Source organism: Typopeltis vanoorti, chromosome 16, assembly GCF_054136105.1.
Source record: "Typopeltis vanoorti isolate ZY-2024b chromosome 16, IOZ_Tvanoo_1.0, whole genome shotgun sequence".
In the NCBI taxonomy this organism is placed as follows: domain Eukaryota; kingdom Metazoa; phylum Arthropoda; class Arachnida; order Uropygi; family Thelyphonidae; genus Typopeltis; species Typopeltis vanoorti.
In genome coordinates, this window is record NC_143564.1 from 109,251,939 (window position 1) to 109,273,417 (window position 21,479).

General features: G+C 35.4%; 1 protein-coding gene across 1 annotated transcript in view; it reads right to left on the reverse strand.

Moving 5' to 3' along the window:
- LOC150098258 (uncharacterized) overlaps window positions 1-20,930 on the reverse strand; it is a 38,393-nt gene extending 17,463 nt beyond the window's left edge. The window contains exon 1 of the mRNA XM_090406432.1: window positions 20,509-20,930. Coding sequence (XP_090262558.1) covers window positions 20,509-20,734 — 226 coding nt within the window. The 5' untranslated portion in view covers window positions 20,735-20,930. The remainder of the gene's footprint in view (window positions 1-20,508) is intronic.
- Between the last annotated feature and the right edge of the window lie 549 nt (window positions 20,931-21,479).

Below are 21,479 nucleotides of genomic sequence, written 5' to 3' on the forward strand. Positions count from 1 at the left end.
AAAACCCGCCAGACAGTTTAATCGATGCCACTAGACGCGATTTCTGAACTTTTTGTCAGAGGTAACGAGGAGAAGAGATGCAATACGATAAAATGAATGCCTAAATTTAACTTACGAAGGCTATAAATATTTGATAACTATAGAATAGTTCATTAGGATTCGAAGTTACATTTAGATGAATAATAGTGCAACTTATCGCAATAGTAAAAGGTGATGAGGGCACGAGTTCAGTAGTGAAATAAACTATTACGAGTATCAAGCCTAAAAAGAAAGCATACTAAATTGTTAGCCTCTTCTAAACTTGATTGCGAGACAAATTTACAAAGTCAGTAGTCTAGACGCAGTCACGAGACAAATTCTGTCTCCTGACCAACTTTGGAAAACAAAAATTGTCTTCAGTGGTCGTAATTTTTGCTTGTGTACAATTTGATCTTTGTTTGTAACTTGCAAGAAAACCTCAACCTGTTTTTTAAATTTTCAGTGTTCGAATCCGAAATTTTTAGTCTCTCTGACCAGAGAGGGCGTTTTTTTTTTCTTCTTTCAAACAGATCAGTTTAATGAACATGCATTTAACACACACAATTGTATCAATGATTTTAATTTGAACAGATTTGTTCAAATGTTTTCATAAACACCGAATCGAGAAAATTACCACCATAGAATATTTCTTTAAAAAAAAAAAACCTTAAAAACTAATTAGCTATCTGCGCTACCTACACGTGACCTTTTAAGTGCAGCTATTAATCTATTTGAGCATCAAAAGTGCTGCTGATTTTTAAAGAGCTACTGCTTTACTGTTTTCTCTGTAAATCCAGATTTTTACTCCGATGAAACATCTTTAGAAAATCTGAAATTTTGAAAACAGTTGTGAATTTGGAAAACTCTCATTCCTAAATGCAGATGTTTTTTATTATTTTTATTTTTTATTTTACGAAGATTGATACCATTCCAAAGGTCAATAAAGTAACTGTATTTTCTGCTTATATTCTCCAAATTACATTTATTGCAAAAAAATTTATTAGGAATGCAGACCTTGTTAGTTTTGCATTTATATGTGAGGTTTTATTTGCATTGCAGAAATAATCTTAAAGTTGTTTAAAATCTTGCGATCAGGATTTACTATTAATTTTCTTCTTCAGTTATTCGTTGGTGCATTATTTCCATTAATAATTTATGTAAATCGCGATTGCAAAATATTCTTCTTAAATATCATATTTTATTGTTCAATGAAGTTAGTTTAGCAAGAGTCACATGTTGGAAATCGATGTACTATTAATTATTTTTGATAAAAAAAATATTTTCTCACAACAGTTAGCATTAAAACGTTATAATACTATATAATGATCGCTGGTTAATATGAATAATAAAAATACCCCTCTTTGCATGTCTCCAAGTATGTCGAATGCATATTGAAATCGGTACTGTTTAATTAGCTGTCTTTATTCGCGTATGGATATAAAAAATTAGTCTGACGAAATATTTTCTTTGAAATCTGGAATCTAGAGAAAGCTGCCAAGCTGTTTTAATAGGATCGACGTCTTTCGTACGCATGCGTAAATTATCCCTTTCTCTCTGTTACGCACAAAATAGAATTATTTGGCCATTTTTTTTTTTTTTTGATATTTGATGTTTTCATAACATCAATATCCCTCTCTCAGGATATTGTGAATTGCACTTTATTATGTGGTGCTAAATAACATGGGCTGTATATTATTTTCATGTACAATCTCCTCCCACATGCATTGAGTCACAAGAAACATTTTTAAGGCCCTTTCACTTGAGATTAAAAGTTTAGCGTCCATAAAGATCTTAAGAAAGCCTACCCAATAGGAAAAATTGGAACATTTCTAACCACATTTGCTTTAAAAAAATTTAGAATGACTGAATACCAAACATCAAGACGTTTGTGCCAATTATTCTGAGCCAATTTGTCACATTGGCTTCTTGGTAGGGTGTTTTTAGTACCAAGCTTCATGAAATCAGTACGTCCAAAATTTGCTAGTAATACTGAATTAATTTACGAACATAGCGCAGATTTTCAGATGAATATTGCAGTAACTTTCTAATCTTTCAGTTTGATTATCTGTTTCTCATCCTCGTGCATTCATGGTTTGAATTGTCTTTGATGTGTTTTTTGCATTAGAGAATGGCCTTTTCTTAACTAGCTCATGGTGCATAATTATGAGACTTAAATGAAGTAATGTATACCTCTTCTTCCTTATTTAATTTTAAATTCTAAAGCAATGATTCCTTCTCTCTTTCGATATATATATGTAGATATAAAAAAATCTACAACAGCGTGACTCTACGGTGATCATATAACGTCGATGTATTGATATCAACGTGGCATGCAGCTATTTCAGCTATTTGTCGATGCTCAAATAGCTGCATGCAGCTATTTGAGCATCGTCACAGAGACGCTACAATCACTTGAATATTTTAAATTATTGATCGTAACTTAATTTCAGCATATAAGTCATTTGCTTGGCTCATCTCATCCCTTCTCGTGCACAATAAGATGAAAATATTCACCAATCCAAAAAGCTTTTCGTGATACTTAAAAGAAAGCTACGCTCATAATTTTGCCTACATTATGAGTCTACCTTCAACTATAGTTCTTCCTAAATAGAAAGAATCACAAATCATCTCGTACAGTACTAAAATTCATATCGATTATTGCATTGTACTTGGCTTCAGTAGAGAGAAAGTTTAAATTGTAATCAGATATCCTGCAGCCTGAGCTGCTATTAATTATCAGTGTGTGTGTGTGTTTATATAACGGATCATTAATTCCTCTGGAATCAACTCTTTAAACTTGTAATATTAGTGTGATATGTGTAATAACAGTGGAGATTCGTTATTACCCTAAATATTTATTACCGGCACTAAAGATACTCCGTATCATGCTTAAAATGAAAAATTTCATATAAAAAAAACTGGTCTGAGATTGCTTGGAAATAATTTTGAGATGCATAGTAACCTTCAAGAAGCTTCTATTGAATTATTTTCTGAAACAGAAATACATCTTTGCCATGCATTCAAAACAAAGGAAAATTTGTTCTCTAGAGTCCAAACATGAAACTTTTTAAGCCACTTCAGGCCTCCAGTAAGCGGGGCTCTTGTCTCACAAAAGGCGATCAAATGCATCGTGCATATAAAGAAATCACAAACATCCATACCCATGGCAGGATTTAAACAAACAGCCTGTTGTTCGGAGAGTGGATTCGCTAACCATTCGGCCAACCAAACCAGCAAAATCTGTTAGCAAACACATTCGGTATGGACGATGCTCTTTGGATGGAAGGACAAATAAGCTGTATAAGTTTTTTTTTTTTTTTCTCCCCACTCATCTGACAATCATTAGTTTCTTGCTTGTAGGGATATCTCCCCCCCCCCCCCAAATTGTGGTTTTTCATTCCATACAGCAAGTAAACTGTACAAAAGGACACACGCAATTTACAGCCAATAATATACTGGCCTTATGCGCTTCAGCAGCAATTCGAAACAAGAAAAATCCATCCAAACATGTTAAAAACATTCGTGCCACAGTGGAATCCACAAAATTAAATGTTGTATGTTTCTCCACCTAGCTCTTGCCTAAATCTACACCATTTATATGTTGAAGTACTGGAGACGCACTTAAAAAAAAAAAAAAAAATCGAAATTTCACATCCCTCAAGAGCATATGGCCCTCCTATTACTGAATTAGTTTCATAATCTTCACCAATTTGTAATAATGAATCAGGCATTTTGGAATATTTTTCCTTCGACATGATCACCAGTATCGTTGTTGCATGCAGTGTTATGGTCAGTACCCGACGTTCAATTCACCACAGAGTGGTGTTGCTTTGTGTTTAAATCGGAACAGGCCATTGAAGCTTTTCACACCACGTCTCAGTGGTACCTAAAGTACGAAAGGGACATTGCCATGCTGAAAGAAATATGGATCTCTTCTATAAAACGGACACAATGTAGGATGCATTGTTATCTGGAAGTATTTGCATATCTGTTGATATGCGTCATATTGGACGCTAAAGATTAGAATCTATGGCGGAAGAAAATGCTCCAGACTATTACACCACTTCACCAACCTTCAAAATTTGGACGACCAAAGGGCTATAAACGAAGCCCTTTGGTCGGAAAGACCTGGGTTCGATTCCAGTCAGCGACGTCAGGAACCTTTATCTGGTCTCTTTCGACTAAAGGTGAGTTAGCCGGTCTCATAGGGATATAGGGGTTTTTCATCCCCCGCAGAACAGGAAAACCAGCCCCGTGAACACACATGGATTACAGTCATGAATATGTCCCAGCCATATGCCAGTCCCGAGCCCGGATAAAATTGGGGGGAGGGGGGAATAAATGGTTAACTACCGTGTAAAAAAAAAAAAAAAAAATCTCACCAGGAATATTTTGTGGACAAACCCTACACTCCGGCTAATTCTGTTGTGTGAAGCGTAGTTCACCAGTTCGCGTAGCGCACTTTCACCTTTCTATTTTATAGACTCAACGTTTTTAGACTGTTGTGCTTTGTGCTTTCTGGTTTGTGCTGCTGCTCTTCCGTAGAAGGCAGCCGCACATCAACCAAATTTAGGTAAGAAATAACCTATTTCTTATCGAAAACTTAAGAGATTCGTTGAACTTTTAGCTGATCGGTTTCATATCTGCTTGAATAGATTTCTTACCATCCTTCGGAACACCCTCTGGTGTTAACTTTCTTGATTGGCATATGAAATTCCTAATTTGCATCCGCTGATTATGTTGCTTATAATTGATTCTGGATTTATCAGGTTCTCTACGAGCCGTTTGCATTGCAAAATCTGAATTATGGGTGTAATTCATTTGGTTTTTGTTGTACAAATATATTTATTCAAGGCTTCATAATGATGATCGCTTCTAAAGTTGTGTGGAGGAAGAAAAGTAAAGAGATTCAACAAGAAAATGGTCACTGGGTTGTAATAATGGATATCGCATGGATGTTATTCCTAGAGAACCCCAAGCGTCATTGGTCGGGTCGTCCAATTAGTGCTGAAGTTTGGGTTGGAATTAGTAAGGATCGGAGTAGAGAAAATGTGCTTGAGTAAATCCAATACCAACCAACCAACCACTCTAATAATCGTGAGTAGGTTTTGGTTGCTTTCGGTACAACTCAGATTTAAAACTTAACTCTGAGGGTAAAAAGAAATACTTCAAATGGTAACGTAAACAGCAAACTCGCTCACAAAATTACGTACTACCAAATTAATTAGATATTCAGAAGGGGTTTTATGCTATTATGTAGATTAACAGTTTAATTAAAACGTGTCGACAATACTTCACGAGAAAAATGGAGATAAGATATAAATTTCTCACTGTGATGCGAGTGCATGCATGGATGCACCTTTTTAAGAGTTATTAATGATGATTTTGAAATAATATTTGTTCAGTTTGTACAGAATCAACGAAAACGTTTGGCCGCTTAGAATTAACGAAGAAACAGCTGAGGCCACGAGGCAATTATGTTGACTATTAACTATGTGTGTTTACAGGATGGTTTTGACTGTTTTAGTTTAGAACTTTCTCATCCCCTTTACGATAGCGGTTAATTCAGTTGTGCGGCAAAGGCCTAAAACGTCCCTCAATTCATGACAAGATTCGAAAGTTTTTCCAACACCTGCTGTTCTTAATTCAAATGTGTATCGAAGGCAGGCTCATTGATGAAGCAAGGAATGAATTAAGGAGGGAAAGGCGACATACGAGAAAGGGTCTTCTGGCTTGCTAAAATAATCAAAGAAATGCACGGTTCTTTTTTCTTTTCGCTCATCTAAGACGTTTTATCAATAGTGACTAATGGCTCTCTTTGAAACTGTGTGGAAGGTTATAGTAACGCAATCGCTTGTGTAAAGTACGATAAATATCTGTTCCCGATGCGGATTTCTTAGGAAAATAGTGTAGTAAACCTTCAATGAAAGAAAAAGTTCAAAAGAAAAGGACAGTAAATAACTCTTATTTGTAATGGAACAAGAACCTAATCAGTTAGTTCATTGCAAAAGATAGCGCGAATTGTTATAAGTGTGAGCAAAAAAAGTAAACAACCAAATATGTTGATACCAAGTTGTAGTGAGCAGTCATTATTATAGTAAGAATAATAACACAAGACGACAATTATGAATAAATGATGAATAATACTTCATTATTAAATGTCCTTTGGATTGTATTATTTATAAGTCTTAGCATTATATTAGTAAATGTTTTTTTTTTGTGTGTGTGTGTGTGTGTGTGTAATTGTAACAGAAATACCAGTTTTGTAACGTTCAGAAAGCATAACCTTCTTTCATGTTGCATTTTTGAAGTCCCACAACGCATCCTCTTCCCAATCCTTTACACATGAAGTCAGCTGTCATTCGTGCCTGTTATTATAATGCCAAGAAAATTGCTAGATTGAAAGTGGATTTCTTTTTTGAGCCTCTTCAAAACATATGCCTGCAATGCGGTTAATTTTAAAGTATTTGTGTCATAGTCCATAACTCATAGCTAATTAAAAAAAATCTCCAGGTTCTGTATTTCATTATAACAAAAAAAAAAAGAATAAAATAATTGATAATTAAAAAAGCTATTAAATGTTTAAACTCCTTCGTGGCTTATGAGCCTGTACTAATACGGAAGTCACTACATCGCAAGATAAAACTTGACTTTTTTTTTTTTTTTTTTTTTTTTTTTTTTTGTATTCGAAATACTCGTTGTGATCAGCATCTTACTACTGAGCTACGGATGGTTGGCTATTTTTTTTTTTTTTTTGGCTTGAAAACATCAGTTCCAAGCAGTAGATATATGCAGAATCTGCTGTCTGGTTGCATGTTAAGAAGTCTATAAAAGATATGGCAATGTTTTATAAAACAGTCTCGTTCACTCTAACCTGCGCTAATCTCAAAAATGTTTGCGTTTGTTGAAATTCTACTTCCGGAAAGGAAGATAAATACACTAATCATGTGACAGGTACTACAAATCCTAACGACAGACTGCGTACTTGTTGAATGTGTTTGTTCTTGTGTTGTTGTTCCAATTACGGATAAAAACTATCGGTACAGGTAGATAATTGCTTCGAAATATTTAGATAAAATCTTTCTAATTAATTTCTAATTACATCACGCATAAGCCACTTGATCAAGAATTACGTTTGCGCCATAATTCAATTCATCGAATGTTGTAATAGCGTCATTTTTATTGCAAACATTAATTCCATTGATTGATTGATGTATAAATTATACTGCAACAATTAGGAACAAATCTGGTAATTGATTCTACTTTGCGTAATCTTTTAAAGGTAATATTCGTGTCGCGATACGATGGCTATATCAAATGAGCACTCGAATATTTATAAGGATACCTGAGGTGCTTTTACTGTTACAAAAAGAATAAAACATTTTGATGACTATGTGGACAAAGTCGACTTTTATGTGCATTTATCTCAAAATGAAACGGATAATAAGACTGCTTATTACTTCATTTTTTTAAAACACACACACACACACACACACACACACACACACACACACACACACACACACACACACACACACACACACACACTTTCCTAATGATCTTTAAAGTGTGCTAACATCTGTTCGCCATATTTTATAAGCAAAACCGAAGTGCTAACGTAAAAGACAAACACAAATAAAATCCAAATGAATTGAATGTTGAAAATGAATGAAATTCTGGATGTTTCATTTTGGGATGAACAAGCAAAGTTTCCGTCTCCAGAAATAGTATCCGTTTTTCGATTTGTATATTTGGTTTACGTGTGATATAATGGATGGATTTTGATACTCGAATACAATAGCTTAGGTCTGTTGAATTACAAACAGTATTTAACAGTATTTATTTTTTCTGGGCAACTTGATACGTTGGTGTAAGATGACCAATCTTGTCACCATTGCTCTGATGACCGCCACTGTGGTTTTACGATGTAACGCATGCAGTGATATGCCCATGATTTAATTAGGATTCATCAATAATTATTTGACATTGTATTATGTTATGTTTTACCAGACATAATACCGCTCATTTTAATACTGTGTACATTCAGAAATTGCATCTAGTCTATAAGAGAGCTGAAGAAGATTTCAAGAATGGCAGTATGAAGACCAAGAATAACACAGAAAAAGAACCGCATGATTTTCGCAAAAATTAAATGGACCGTTAAAAATATGACTTCTGGACTGTATGCAGAAGTTCATATAAAGCAATTCATTGAGTAATTTGCAAGTTAATCAAAAAGTAAATCTTTGAAAAGCGAACCTCCCAAAATGCACAATTCATTAGAAATTCTAATTCATGTCAAATTATCAAACAAACCGGAAAATTAGCTAAAAGGCCATTTTATCAAAATATTGCTTGACTGAGATTTTAAATTTGAAAAAAAAAAAAAAGTTATACAAAATAAACATTATATATTTCTCATAACACTTCTCAAGGGAAAAGAAAGCCTCGAAGCAATAAACGTTGCCCTACCAGACTCTCACTTAATTTGTAATTTCCTTTGTCCCTCCACTTATGGATGGTGGAATTTTCTCAGCCAGTGATTATTTTTAATATACTGAAAAGTGATATACGGAAACATTTATACGTTTATAACAAAATATTCACTCTTATAAGTACTGTCATATAGTTCGGCGCATAAAGATAATAAAATGAACATCTGTCATTATGATGTCTTACGATCCGAAAGAGGAAACAGGAACGATTGTCACTGTTTCCTCCCCCAGTGTGAATTTTTAATCAAGTAACAAAAAGAAATTTATCTAATTCTGAATAATAATACAAATAAATGTTATATATTGCTTTCAAATGTTGTACTTATTATTATAATATTACTTTCAAACATGACTCTTTAATCCTATCCCAATGTACGCTCACGCGCAGACCTACGCTTTTTACCGTGTAGGCATTCGGAACCGAAATCGTACTGTGAATAGGTTGGTTACTCCTTATTCCTGGAGGGATCCTATGACTGTAGCCTGTGTGTTCACGGGGCCTGCTTGCGGGATGAAAAACCCCACACTCGTTAATAAGACAATAAAAAATAAAGCTCGTAAACATTTATCATTCTCTCCTCCCCAAACTTATTAGCCTCATAGTACACTACATTATTTAAAAATTCGAAAATAAAAAGCCAAACTTAACTAAAATTGTAGGCTATAATTAACACAAAACAGATATTTGGATTATAAGACCATAGGTTTAATACATATATGCACAAATTCATCGACTAGTTTCGCTAGCAAAACTGACAAGATTTGTCAAGACTGAACGGTGAAAAAGAACTAATAAATGCAAAAAAAAAAAAAAAAAAAACGAAGGACTACAGTAATGGTTTACAACTGTTAGACAACAAAATTGGAAGGCACTGCGTGACATGGTATGCGTGAAACGATATACTTCAGTCATTGTTATAAATACGCGTTACATAGTTTTTGGCGTACTGAAGTTCCGCTAAACTTAATGAGTTAATAATATTTTTCTATTGATTGGGATAACAGCATTGTGCTGTTATTCCAATGTATAGCGTGGTTTGAAGTTGAGAAGTGATGCGCCAAACCTGAGGTGTCTGTTCTGTTATGATTAACGTCTCCGACATGTTCCTTCTGTCTAATTTCTAAGCTTCTTGAAGTTTGGCCTATGTAGGATAGTCCGCACGTACACGGTATGCTGTAAACATCTGCATATTTGAAAAAACGCACACTGTCTTTAGGGGATTCTTAAAAGTGTCTAATGGTAGCGGTCGGTTTAAACACCACTCTGGTGTTGTAACTCTTTAAAAGTCTAGCTATTTTGGTGGAGACTAAACCAACATAGGGTACGACAATGGTTGATACGTACTGAGTTGCTATACGTTGTTGCTGGAGGTTGTTTGTATAGAGCATATAATTTTGAGATAGAGATTTGGAAATGTTGGAAAGTTCTGTACATACGTCTTTATCATCTGTGACTATGTTGTGGGCTCTGTTTCGTAGCATATGGATGATGCTGCATTTTTGTGTATGATGATGATTTGAAGAATAATGGAGATACGGTCCAGTATCTGTGGGTTTCTTATATATAGTAAGTTTAATATCTTCATTCTCTAGTCTTTTGTCAAGTATATCCAAAAAAGGTAATTGATGATTGCTTTCTAACTCTAAAGTAAATTTGATTTTGTCATGAAGAGAGTTGATTTTTTCTGAGAACTCATGTAAGCTTTCTACGTTTTCTTTCCAGATAATAAACATCCTTGTTGTATCCTTGTTTACAAACGTACCAGTCGAGGAAATCATAGACATTATAAAAGAACTCTATCCTAATGATATCACACAACTTTACCATCACTGTCTTAAGTCCAATTTCTTTAAAGTCAACTTCTAATTGTTTATCAACAATTAGAAGGCCTAGCCATGGGCAGTCCTCTGTCACCACCATGTGTGGACTTGTTTATGGAAAGATTAGAAAATGACATTCTAGCTTATATTACTCCAAAACCAACAGTCTGGTGGAGATACGTTGATGATGTGTTTATTATCTGGAGAGAAAAAGTAGAAAGCTTACATGAGTTCTTAGAAAAAAATCAACTCTTTTCATGACAAAATCAAAATTACTTTAGAGTTAGAAAGCAATCATCAATTACCTTTTTTGGATATACTTGTCAAAAGACTAGAGGATGAAGATATTAAACTCACTATATATAAGAAACCCACAGATATTGGACGGTATCTCCATTATTCCTCAAATCATCATCATACACAAAAATGCAGCATCATCCATATGCTACGAAACAGAGCCCACAACATAGTCACAGATGATAAAGACGTATGTACAGAACTTTCCAACATCTCCAAATCTCTATCTCAAAATTATATGCTCTATACAAACAACCTCCAGCAACAACGTATAGCAACTCAGTACGTATCAACCATTGTCATATCCTATGTTGGTTTAGTCTCCACCAAAATAGCTAGACTTTTAAAGAGTTACAACATCAGAGTGGTGTTTAAACCGACCGCTACCATTAGACACTTTTTAAGAATCCCCTAAAGACAGTGTGCGTTTTTTCAAATATGCAGGTGTTTACAGCATACCGTGTACGTGCGGACTATCCTACATAGGCCAAACTTCAAGAAGCTTAGAAATTAGACAGAAGGAACATGTCGGAGACGTTAATCATAACAGAACAGACACCTCAGGTTTGGCGCATCACTTCTCAACTTCAAACCATCGCTGCACGCATACCATGTCAGGCGGTGCCTTTCAATTTTGTTGTCTATCCGTTGTAAACCGTTACTGTAGTCCTTCTTTTTTTTTTTTGCATTTATTAGTTCTTTTTCACCGTTCAGTCTTGACAAAGCTAGTCAGTTTTGCTAGCGAAACTAGTCGACGAATTTGTGCATATATGTATAATAAACCTATGGTCTTATAATCCAAATATCTGTTTTGTGTTAATTATAGTTAATAAAGATCAAATATAACTTTCAACATAAAATTGTAGGCTTTATGATTATGATTAGCGGTTATAATGAGTCGATAGAATGCCAATTAAAATGTTTAATGAATCAGTAAGATGCGAAGGTATTTTTCACCCCAAATACTGTTTTTTTTTTTATCAGAACAGCTGTCATGTTCCGTTTTATGAAGTAGCAATCAGTGTCAGTCAGAATATGCCCAGCAGTCAAGGATGAATCGCCAACATCGCTGCAAAGTAGTAAGCTAAACCACTGATTGCATTTTCTGTAAATTCTATGAAATGTTTTTCCAGAATTTTCAGCACTCCTTCTGAATAAGTAGGACATGGAAACAACTTTTTAAAGTTAGCAGAATATGACTCAGGAATGGATAGAACGATGTCTATGAGCTGCTTGTGCAACATGGAGTGAGGATAAACTCAGTGGAAGACGAACAAACTTAGTGCAGCCTAAACAGTGTTATTGCAGAATTCATCAATTTGCAGGAACTTTGCTTGTAGACAAAACGATCTAATATTCTCTTATACAAAACAACAGCTCTCCTTAAGGCGACGCACTTCAGTTTCGTCGGATGTAAACTTCGGAAACAAGGTGAATATGATGGAATTTTAATGAGGTATGTTAAAGGAATGAATGAATGAGTTAAGGAAATGCTAAGCCTTAAAAAATGTCAGTTTAGTGAAAAAGTAGCCAACTGCTGGAATGAACTTCTGGAAAATATTCTAGTAGAGATACTTTAGAGGAATTTAGAGAAGTCCTAGACAAGTATTTGGAGAGAAGGGGGATTAGTTTAGTGTATTTTTTGCTTAGCTCTATTGAAAATCGTTAACAGATGGTTTTGTTTACTCAGATGCAATAGCGTTTTGTTATTTACTACTTTATACATTTATTATTAACTGTATTGGACCTTTTTTGTTTCCTTCTGGAGGATTCTGTTTGTTCTGACGTTGATGATGTCTAAACTTTGTTTCCTTACATCGCATTTTATACTAACACTGAAACTTCACTTAACTTGCAGTCGGGTTCTGCAAAGAAAGACAGTAGAAGAAAATTCTGAACCTCTGCTATGAAAGATTGCGGAATGCCTAATATATACAATGTATTAAGACTGCTACTTAGAATACAGTTTCGCCTACGGGTTTTTTCGGTGTCAGTAACTGTAATTAGTGTAATTTGCTTTCTTTTTTTCTTTTTTTAAATCAGAGATTATTTTGAAATAAGGGTATCATAATAAATAGTGGCTGTCATTCCGTGGGCAACTTGTACTGTATACATATTAAAGGCGAAGATCGAGATTTTGACTTGGAAAAAAAAAATCTCAGATTAGTAATATAAATATAATCAAAGGCCGAACGCTTTATATGTACCGAGAGAAATTATTAAACCGATAGCCGCATTTTTATAATTTTCCTTCAAGATACACCTTCAAAATATAGTTTTATCAATATCGAAACAGTCGCTCTCTCTCTTAGAAATTCTGTAAATAAATTAATTTCGCTTTCAATGACTTATTCAATTGCAGCCATTAAGAAGGAAAATTAAAAGCATGTTTAAAAATGGCAACAGAAATAGGCTGTTTTTTTTGTACATCAGCTTGTGCAGAGAGGGACGGTTTATTAAATTTTACTGAAGCTGTATCAGGATGCTGAGGGAGACCAGCCAAGCATGGTAATGCTCGCAATTTCTTCCTCTCTCGAGGCAGATTTTTCTAGTGGTAAGAATGCACTTGTACGGCATATTAAGTGGAGAGCAAATTGTGCTTGGGCTGTAACTGAATATTTACAGCTACAAAATGACGTTTAAGTGGATTATGTGCGCATCTCTGTGAGGGGCTAGTGCTGCTTCATTTAGTAAGTTAGCATCAACTCCTAGAACAGTGATTGGGAGAAGGAAGCAGCGGCTAATAACGAAATGAAATTATTCTGTTATCAAAAACATATTTCATTAAATATATTAACTTTTAAATAATAGAAATGCTCTGTTGGTTTAAGATTGCCTCACATGCGACTCAAAAACGAACAGGATAAGAAGCGAATATTGTTATGTTATAACCGTCAGTCCATAATGCGAACAAACGGTAAGTAAACAATAATTTTATGGTTAGGATACACCCATTCTTCGATGTGTTCGTAATTGAAACTATTGTGAATTTTTTCCTATGGCACCTTTCAAATTACATACAATATTTTCAGAATTCTAGAAAATATGTTGCTTAAAATCAGTAGACAGACTTCAACTTTTTATTTGAAATAGGTTGAAGCACGTTTAAATAAGTCTGTTATTATAGGGGTTAGTTTAAATGCATTTTAAGCATATAATTTTATGCCTAATACGTTTCGAATCGGGATTTTTTTTTTTTTTTTTGCATGACATATATGCAATTGTAAAAACTTCAGTAGAATGCTTTAGCTAAATTTGCACAGTAGGTAGGAAAAGGGAACGGAAATTACCCGGATGTATACGTTTCATCCTACAGAGAATACAGATGATACTTAACGTGCTTGGAAAGTGTTGTGTGAGAAAAATGCTGTTAAAGAAAAAATCTGAATACTAAACAATTTAAAAAAAAATCCAATTGTAAAAATTAATTAAAATAATTTTATATTTACGGTATAAATTTATCCAAACCAGCTCTAAACTCACTAGGTGGGCTAATGAATGATCTCCCTACACGTGAATCATTACGAACAACTTTTTTAGTGTTGTCCAGTCGTTTACTTTCTAGTGGTAAGATCTCACTCATCTTATCCATTACTGTTAGAAAAGTAAGAACTAATTCTCAAGTTATGTAATATTGCCGTATTATATGAGTTATAAAACTCAATAGCTATGTCTATCCGTACATGCAATAAAGGTCATATTTCACATTCCACAGGAATATTTCAAGATATTTTGGGAAGAATATTTAGTAGATTAACCAATTAATGTCTTGAGTGAAAGGGTCTTGGATTAGTATCATTTGCATGAGTGGAAATTATTTTAGAAATATTTTTTTACTCTTTTCTGAATTAGAACTCAAATGGATCCATACTAAAATTTGTTTTTCATCTTGATTTCAAGTGGATATTTATAGTTAAAGAAAAAAAGGTAGGTAAAATGTAATTTTTTGTATAAACACGGCTCGAGGTCCAATTACCTGCATAGCTGGCCGAGTGGATGGCGTACCCGCCCTCCATACAACAGACTGTGGATTCGAATACCATCGTAGGAATAAATGTTTGTGCATGTCTTCAAGTGATAGAGACGAATATCATCCCCTCTGTGAAGTCACTCTCCTGCTTTATTAATGCATACTTATTGCACGCTGGTCTGAAGCGAGTTAAATTTTTTTGTTTGATCTCTAAAGTAGGCTTTCCGGATTATGTAAACCTATCCGTGGAACTGATTCTAATTTACTGTAAGTTTACGATGTTTATTGGGCGAGAATGGCATAAAAATTGGGATCGTGAATATTGTTTGCGAAATACCTTTTCAATATAATCTCGGATGATTTCCATACTAGTTATTCCTGCAAGAAAATAACCCTACCTTAGAATATGCATAACAGAACTGATACAGATACTCCTATTATGACGGTCTAAAGTCTGTTCAAAATATGTATCATGAGCAATTACGCGTACATTCCTTCTACTATCCTTTCCTATAATACATAAAGCACTCTGACTTGCGAAAGAGAAAAAATATCATTAAAATGCCAATCTAATCATTATTCTTATTTGCCCACACCCAATTAAGAAAGCACGAATAATTGGTAACCTTATTGATTCGTTCATATCCGTGGCACTTACACCAAGAAAGGCCCATCAAGATCTGAGATTAAGGATTGTCGATTTCATTACCAAGTTCTGGGTTTCGATCCTCATTTTGAGCAAACGGCAAATACTGTTTGTAGTAAGGAAACAGCATCACATGTTGAGATTATGGCAAAACAACTAACATGAGAGTATTACAATTGTAAATTGCATGAGTTCTCCCAGGTAGATTGTTTTTGGAATAAATAACCTTAAAATTTCTGGCACGTCTGCATTACGTGCAGACTACAAACATTCGCTTATAAAGGTAGTTTCTGATATTTTCACCTTTTAGTGGGAGCCATTTAAACACATATATTGAAACGATCCCTTTTAAATCTATGGATAGATTGTCGGTGACATACGTTTTCACCCTCCTTGGCCGAAATCCAACCATCTTGCCGTACGGAAAATGTCAGTCCTTATTTTTATTATTATTATTCTCACGGCGACAGTGTTAGAGGCATGAATTTGATGACTTAATCATTTGTTAATTTATGCAGAAGTAAATGCCACGCTACAAAAAAAAAAATAAATAGAATAAAATCAGATAAACTACACTGGCTCTTCTCACTAAGAATCAACAGGCCAACGGTTTCTCTCCGCCCCTCCCTCATGATCATCCATAAGTGCTGATTCCTTCATTTTTTTTTAAACAGTGTTTTTCTAAAAATAGCAAATGACAGCAATAGTTTTTCACATATTTAAACCAAACAACATTATAATCGTATTATGTATTTGGAAACACTGCATGGATAAGATGACACCACTAAGGTATTACAGCAGAATGTAAAGACTGCAAAACAAGAAAACTTTAATTGAATATAATCTGCGAAAAATAAATTTAAAACATTTGTAAACTTCTTAAAAAATTTTCTATAAATGGAAAAATTGCCTGACGTATGATCAAATTATATGAGAAGCGATTAATTTATACGTGAGAGCAGTGGGCAAAGAGGCAAGAATAATATGTACTCTCTCTCGTATTTGCTTTAATCACATCACACCCAGTTGTCCATAATGTCCTGCACATTACGTTGGAAGCAAACTATGAATCTACTGATGTTCTTTTTTGAGCAGCTGGTAGTTGTGATTCCCTCGTAATTATGGTATTAAGGCCCTTTCTTATTCTTTGGTATTTCGACTACTTTTGAGATGGGAAGTTTGATATCCATATATTCAACAAGAATCAAATCACATACCTAAAAATATTTTAAGAGTTTTTAAAAATATTTAAGATACTGTTTGGGAACCATTACTTTATATGGTTCCCGATGGCCCACAGAATTCCACCAGTCTTTCCTTCCACGTACAGGCACGAGAGGAGAGAGAATTTTAGACGTAGGCCCGATTTATGTTAAGCTGTTTTAGAATGGTTACTGAAGCAAATGATAAAGAAAAGTACGATTTGGCTTGAGGGAAAAACTTTCAGACCCGCAAATTCAGGTTCTGTTTCCTTAAGTAGAGCAGCTAACGGAATATATTTAGAAGCATCTGTCCAGACCGAACTGTTCTTAGCAGCGAAACTGGTTCGAAATCCAATCAATAAGTCCATTAGTTTACGAGCTGATGCCACGATGCCGACTTACGTACGCACATGGTGTTGCTATAAAATCTGGGGCAGATGTTAGCGATAATGTAATAAGTGTTGTTCCGGGGGATACTAAAAGAATGACCTGCAATATTCAAACTCCCTCCAGTGAATACATCGCATCGAAATGTTAGTGATGGTCCGTGAACTCAAATGTTGCTTGACGGCTGAGAAGAAACTGTGATGCGAACCCCAAGTACTGATTACTTTGCATTCTGTTATAAGCCTAAAATAACCAGATGACAAAGTTTACTCTACTCACACTTGCCGAACCAACTAGGCATGTTGAGCAGTTGTAACCACGCTGGATTAATGCCAAACTGAATCGCGTCATTTGACGGTTAAATGGTAGAACTGCCAAATTGTAGCAGTGGAATTTCGGAGTTTCAAAACTCTAACTCTCTTGTTCGCAAATTCGCCATCTGTATTCGAAGTATTGTGATGCACTTGGTGAATAAACACTGCATTATGTTGTATTAAATGTTACATTTAAAACGAACAGAAACAGTACCTTTTTTTTTTTCTCACAACAACTATATATTTTATGCTTAGGAAGCAAACCATGTATCACACAAGAATATTATGTCCTACAATGTTCGGGAGGTTCGACGTATTCCAGATGCAAGTAATGATCCATGCTTGCATAACCGATTACAGTATAAGGGAATGCCGTACATACATTCCTGAGGAGTCTTGTCATTATCCTTGCATATTTTCACTCAGTAGCATACGAAAACTATATGAAAGTGGTATCTGAATATTTCATCAGCAAAAAATCCTGTCGTTTTTATCCACTATGCCTTTAGACTGGTGGCGGATTTTTCTATCCTTTCATACCATCAGTTTATTCCCATTATGATGCATTAACTTGGTGTATTAATTAATGTGTGACTTAGTGGTATATGAGAGAAATAGTAGTGTGATTTAAAAAAAAAAAAAACAGGGTCCGGGGGTCTCTCAATTTTGTGTCAAAAACCGCAACGTCTCTAGACTGTAATATGGTCTTGATTCGACAGGTTTTAAAGACCACTGCTAACATCTCACACGTATACACCGACTTTCGCAATTCAGTTCTAATTTTCGTATGTTATGAGAGTCCTCTGGTGGGAAAATGATGAATCAAAATGTCAGATTGCAATCGCAGACTATTCAGACAAGATGAAATCTTGCTTAAAATATTAAATGCTATTTACTTTCATATTTTCGATGGCAATTTGTCGTCAGAAATCTCTAAAACGATAGCATATTTTTGAAACTTTCTTAGAGGCTTCCGTTACGTGTATGATATGGCTTTCGGTGTCATTTCGTTCGATTTTGAACGAAATCAGCTAAAAGACGTCCACCGCATTTAAAGAAAACGAAAGCACACTCATTATCGGAATATTCTGTATTTTACAGCCATAAATACTGTAGCCTCTTAGCCTTAATTTTAAGCAGTCCAACCCGACTAGAAACTTCAATCAAAGGTAACATCCTCTGCGGATGACGATGATAACCACAAAGATACTCTCTCTCCTTTATTGTAACGGAAACTCTCCCGGGAGAGGAAGGAGAACTTCAACGGAACTTCAAAGAACTAACTAAGTCACATCTTAGTTAGTTTGATTTATTTTTGGATTGAGCTTCGTGCATAAAGTGTTTGAACATTTTAGATCGTTTTTATTAGTAGGTGTATTTTTTGTTTACTATTTTAAGGGACGATTTTTGGAAGAACGCTTTTTTCAATTTCTACGATTTTTTTTTTTTTTTTTTTAAATATCGATTTCGACAGCTGGAATTCTTCGAAATTTTACATCGGGATAATTTCACTATCAATAGCACTAATTACTTCTTCATTTCTTTATGTCACTTCTTTGTAATCGGAAAACAAAAGCAATACTGTGCTAGACGCAAATCGAAAATTTCTTGAATGAGTTTTTACTATATACTGATAAAATAGTTCCTAAAATTGAACTCAATGATTAAATAAGCAATTATCGACAAACCATTTTTGGTTGAAGGGTAGCATGTCGGTTTTGCGGATGCAGATGAACTTCTCTTAGTAGCCATAACGGCGCTAATGCATTATGGGAAATAAGGCGAAGAGAAAGAATTCCTAAGCTTGAATACCCTCTTGGCATTTAATTCCTGTCGTAGATAATAAATTATACGAACAGGAATACTAATTCACCAAAACAAATACATGGCCCGAAGACACTAGCAATGCTTATAAGGCGATTACGTATTATAAGCACTCCAAGACCGATACAGTGAAATAGAAAAATTCTGCATAATCGAAGATACATGAGAATTTAATGAAATAAACACGTTCCCAATTGTTCTATAAACTGCGGTCTTGGATTATTTTTAATTTGAGTAATAGATTTTGCCCGCCGTTAATCCTTCAAGATGCTTTCGATGAGATAGTCGACTAGCAATTCTCCAGTTTCGTCTGTTTATCTGTTCCCAACTAAAACTAATTTTTCTAAAAATCGAGAAGCAACAGGAAAAATTCATCATAAAATATTATTACCGGAATCACTTCGATTTAATTTAAATGTCTTTATTTGTAAAGTTTCGCCAAGTTTCATAGCCATTGTAAATGCAATTATAGGAAAACACAAAGAGAACAATTCGATTGAAAGCACGTGATATTATCACATATTACGCGCTTTCATTTGAATTGTTCGCATTTTTTGTGATTTTCTATAAATGACAATGGCTATGAAACTTAGCCGAAAATTTTACAAATAAAAACATTTAAATGAAACGTGATTCTGGTAATAATGTTTTATGATGAATCAACTAAAACTACTTGTTGAAAAGTATAAAAAGTTCAGCAAAAATCAGATCAAACGCGACTCTCTTGAAGTAACATCCTGAAATAATCTTCATGTAAGAGATGGATGCTGAACTTCAAATTAAAAAAAGCGATGAATTGCTGTAGAAGTTAATATTAGGAGAAAGCGATTGTATCGACATAGAGAATGGCAAATTAGGGAATCAAACAGTTTTATTGTCTTGTTTCGTGTTAGGAGGTTTGCTACAGAAACTCTGGGCAACGAGAAACCGAAACTTAGTACAAAAACATATTCTAAGTACCGATATAAGAAAATGCATCGATTGTTAAATTTAAAATTGCACGAATGAAGCTCAAGTTAGTGAACCGGAGGTTATCTATGATGAAGTACGATTTGAAAAGTTTTTCGTATGTGAAGAATCTACACCGAAATATGAGATGGGATAATTCGAAGAATTATCCTAAAAACATGCCGTGATTAATGCGTATTGTGTCGAAATCTTTTAATTTCGTAGCTTTGATGATATTGCCTGATAGGATTCCTAAGCGTCCACTAGCACAGTTCGTTATATTTTTATTGGTTAATGGGGTAGCTTATCTTCGCTAAATGCAACAAGTGAATCAGCTGGCTAATTAAAACAAGCAGTGTTGTAAAAGCGTTTCATTTTGGCCCATTGCAACACTTAATAGCTAAAGCGAGTTAACTGCTTGAACCGTTCGCTTCATTCAGAAGATCCCTCATTCTCAAAATACCATCGTACAACTCCTCCCTCCCTCTCTTCCAAGACCGAGTTTTTATTTTCCTCGCACACACACACACACACTACAGTTTAGCTTACTCGCCACACTAAGGATTTCTAAGTAAAATATATTTACCTCGACTGTGCAGACTGAAGTCCAACGCTCCTGTGCCGTCCTCCTTCACTGAGCTGCTGACCTCCGGACAGTCGGAAAGTTCGCCTCTCTGGTCGGCCCCTGGTCGACACACAACGTCCCTACTAACATTCAGAAGTCTTTCGATGCTGTAGAGGGAAAAACGTGGGTGTCTGTTGGAAGGAAGCGTGCTCTTTGCAGGCACGAGGTCGGAAGCCTTATCGACCATCAAAAGGACTTTTCGCTCATATGGAGGGTGGCGAGAAAGAAGTGGCAGCGGGTACGGATGCCCTGTGCAAAAGCGATGTTTACAGGCCTCGTAAACGATGACTCTCGCACAGTTTAATGCTATGTGAAGTGATCTGTTGATGCACTATGAAAACGAAGACCAGTAGCCCGTCTATCTAGTCCCGTCGTTCACGGCTAGAGGTGATGAACTTGTGGCCGTCAACGCCCCTGTCAACTGCGCCGCCAACTGCGTCACATCTTCTCACGCACCGTGCAGCTCCCTAATGGCGAAATATCCCGTTAACGCAATTAGCCGTGAGACCAGGCAAGGAGTACCTTTAATGAAATGTTTGTCCAGAGCTGCTTAAGACGGTGCTGCCTCCTGATTGGTTGAAGTCATCTCATCGCGCGCTCCCGCCTAATATCTCCAGCGTTCCGCTGATACGTTGACCACAGTCATAAGCCTGCGCTGATATGTTATCGGCTAGCACGTCTCGCGCCTCCTTGTCACCCTCCCGACTCCGACTGCCCCTCCTCCCCGGGGCTGTTCGCGTAAGGCAGCTTCTTTTTCCTCCATGCTAAACCAGCGGAGCGGATAATTCTATCGGATGCCTGTTCATAGCCGCCTCCTCCCCTCCCTTACGTTTGTCCTGTTTACCTAGATCTTCTAGGAGGACTTCATTACCGTGCTAATCCTTTTCACGGCCTCTTTGTGACCCCCGACGGTGCGCTACCTGGACAATGGA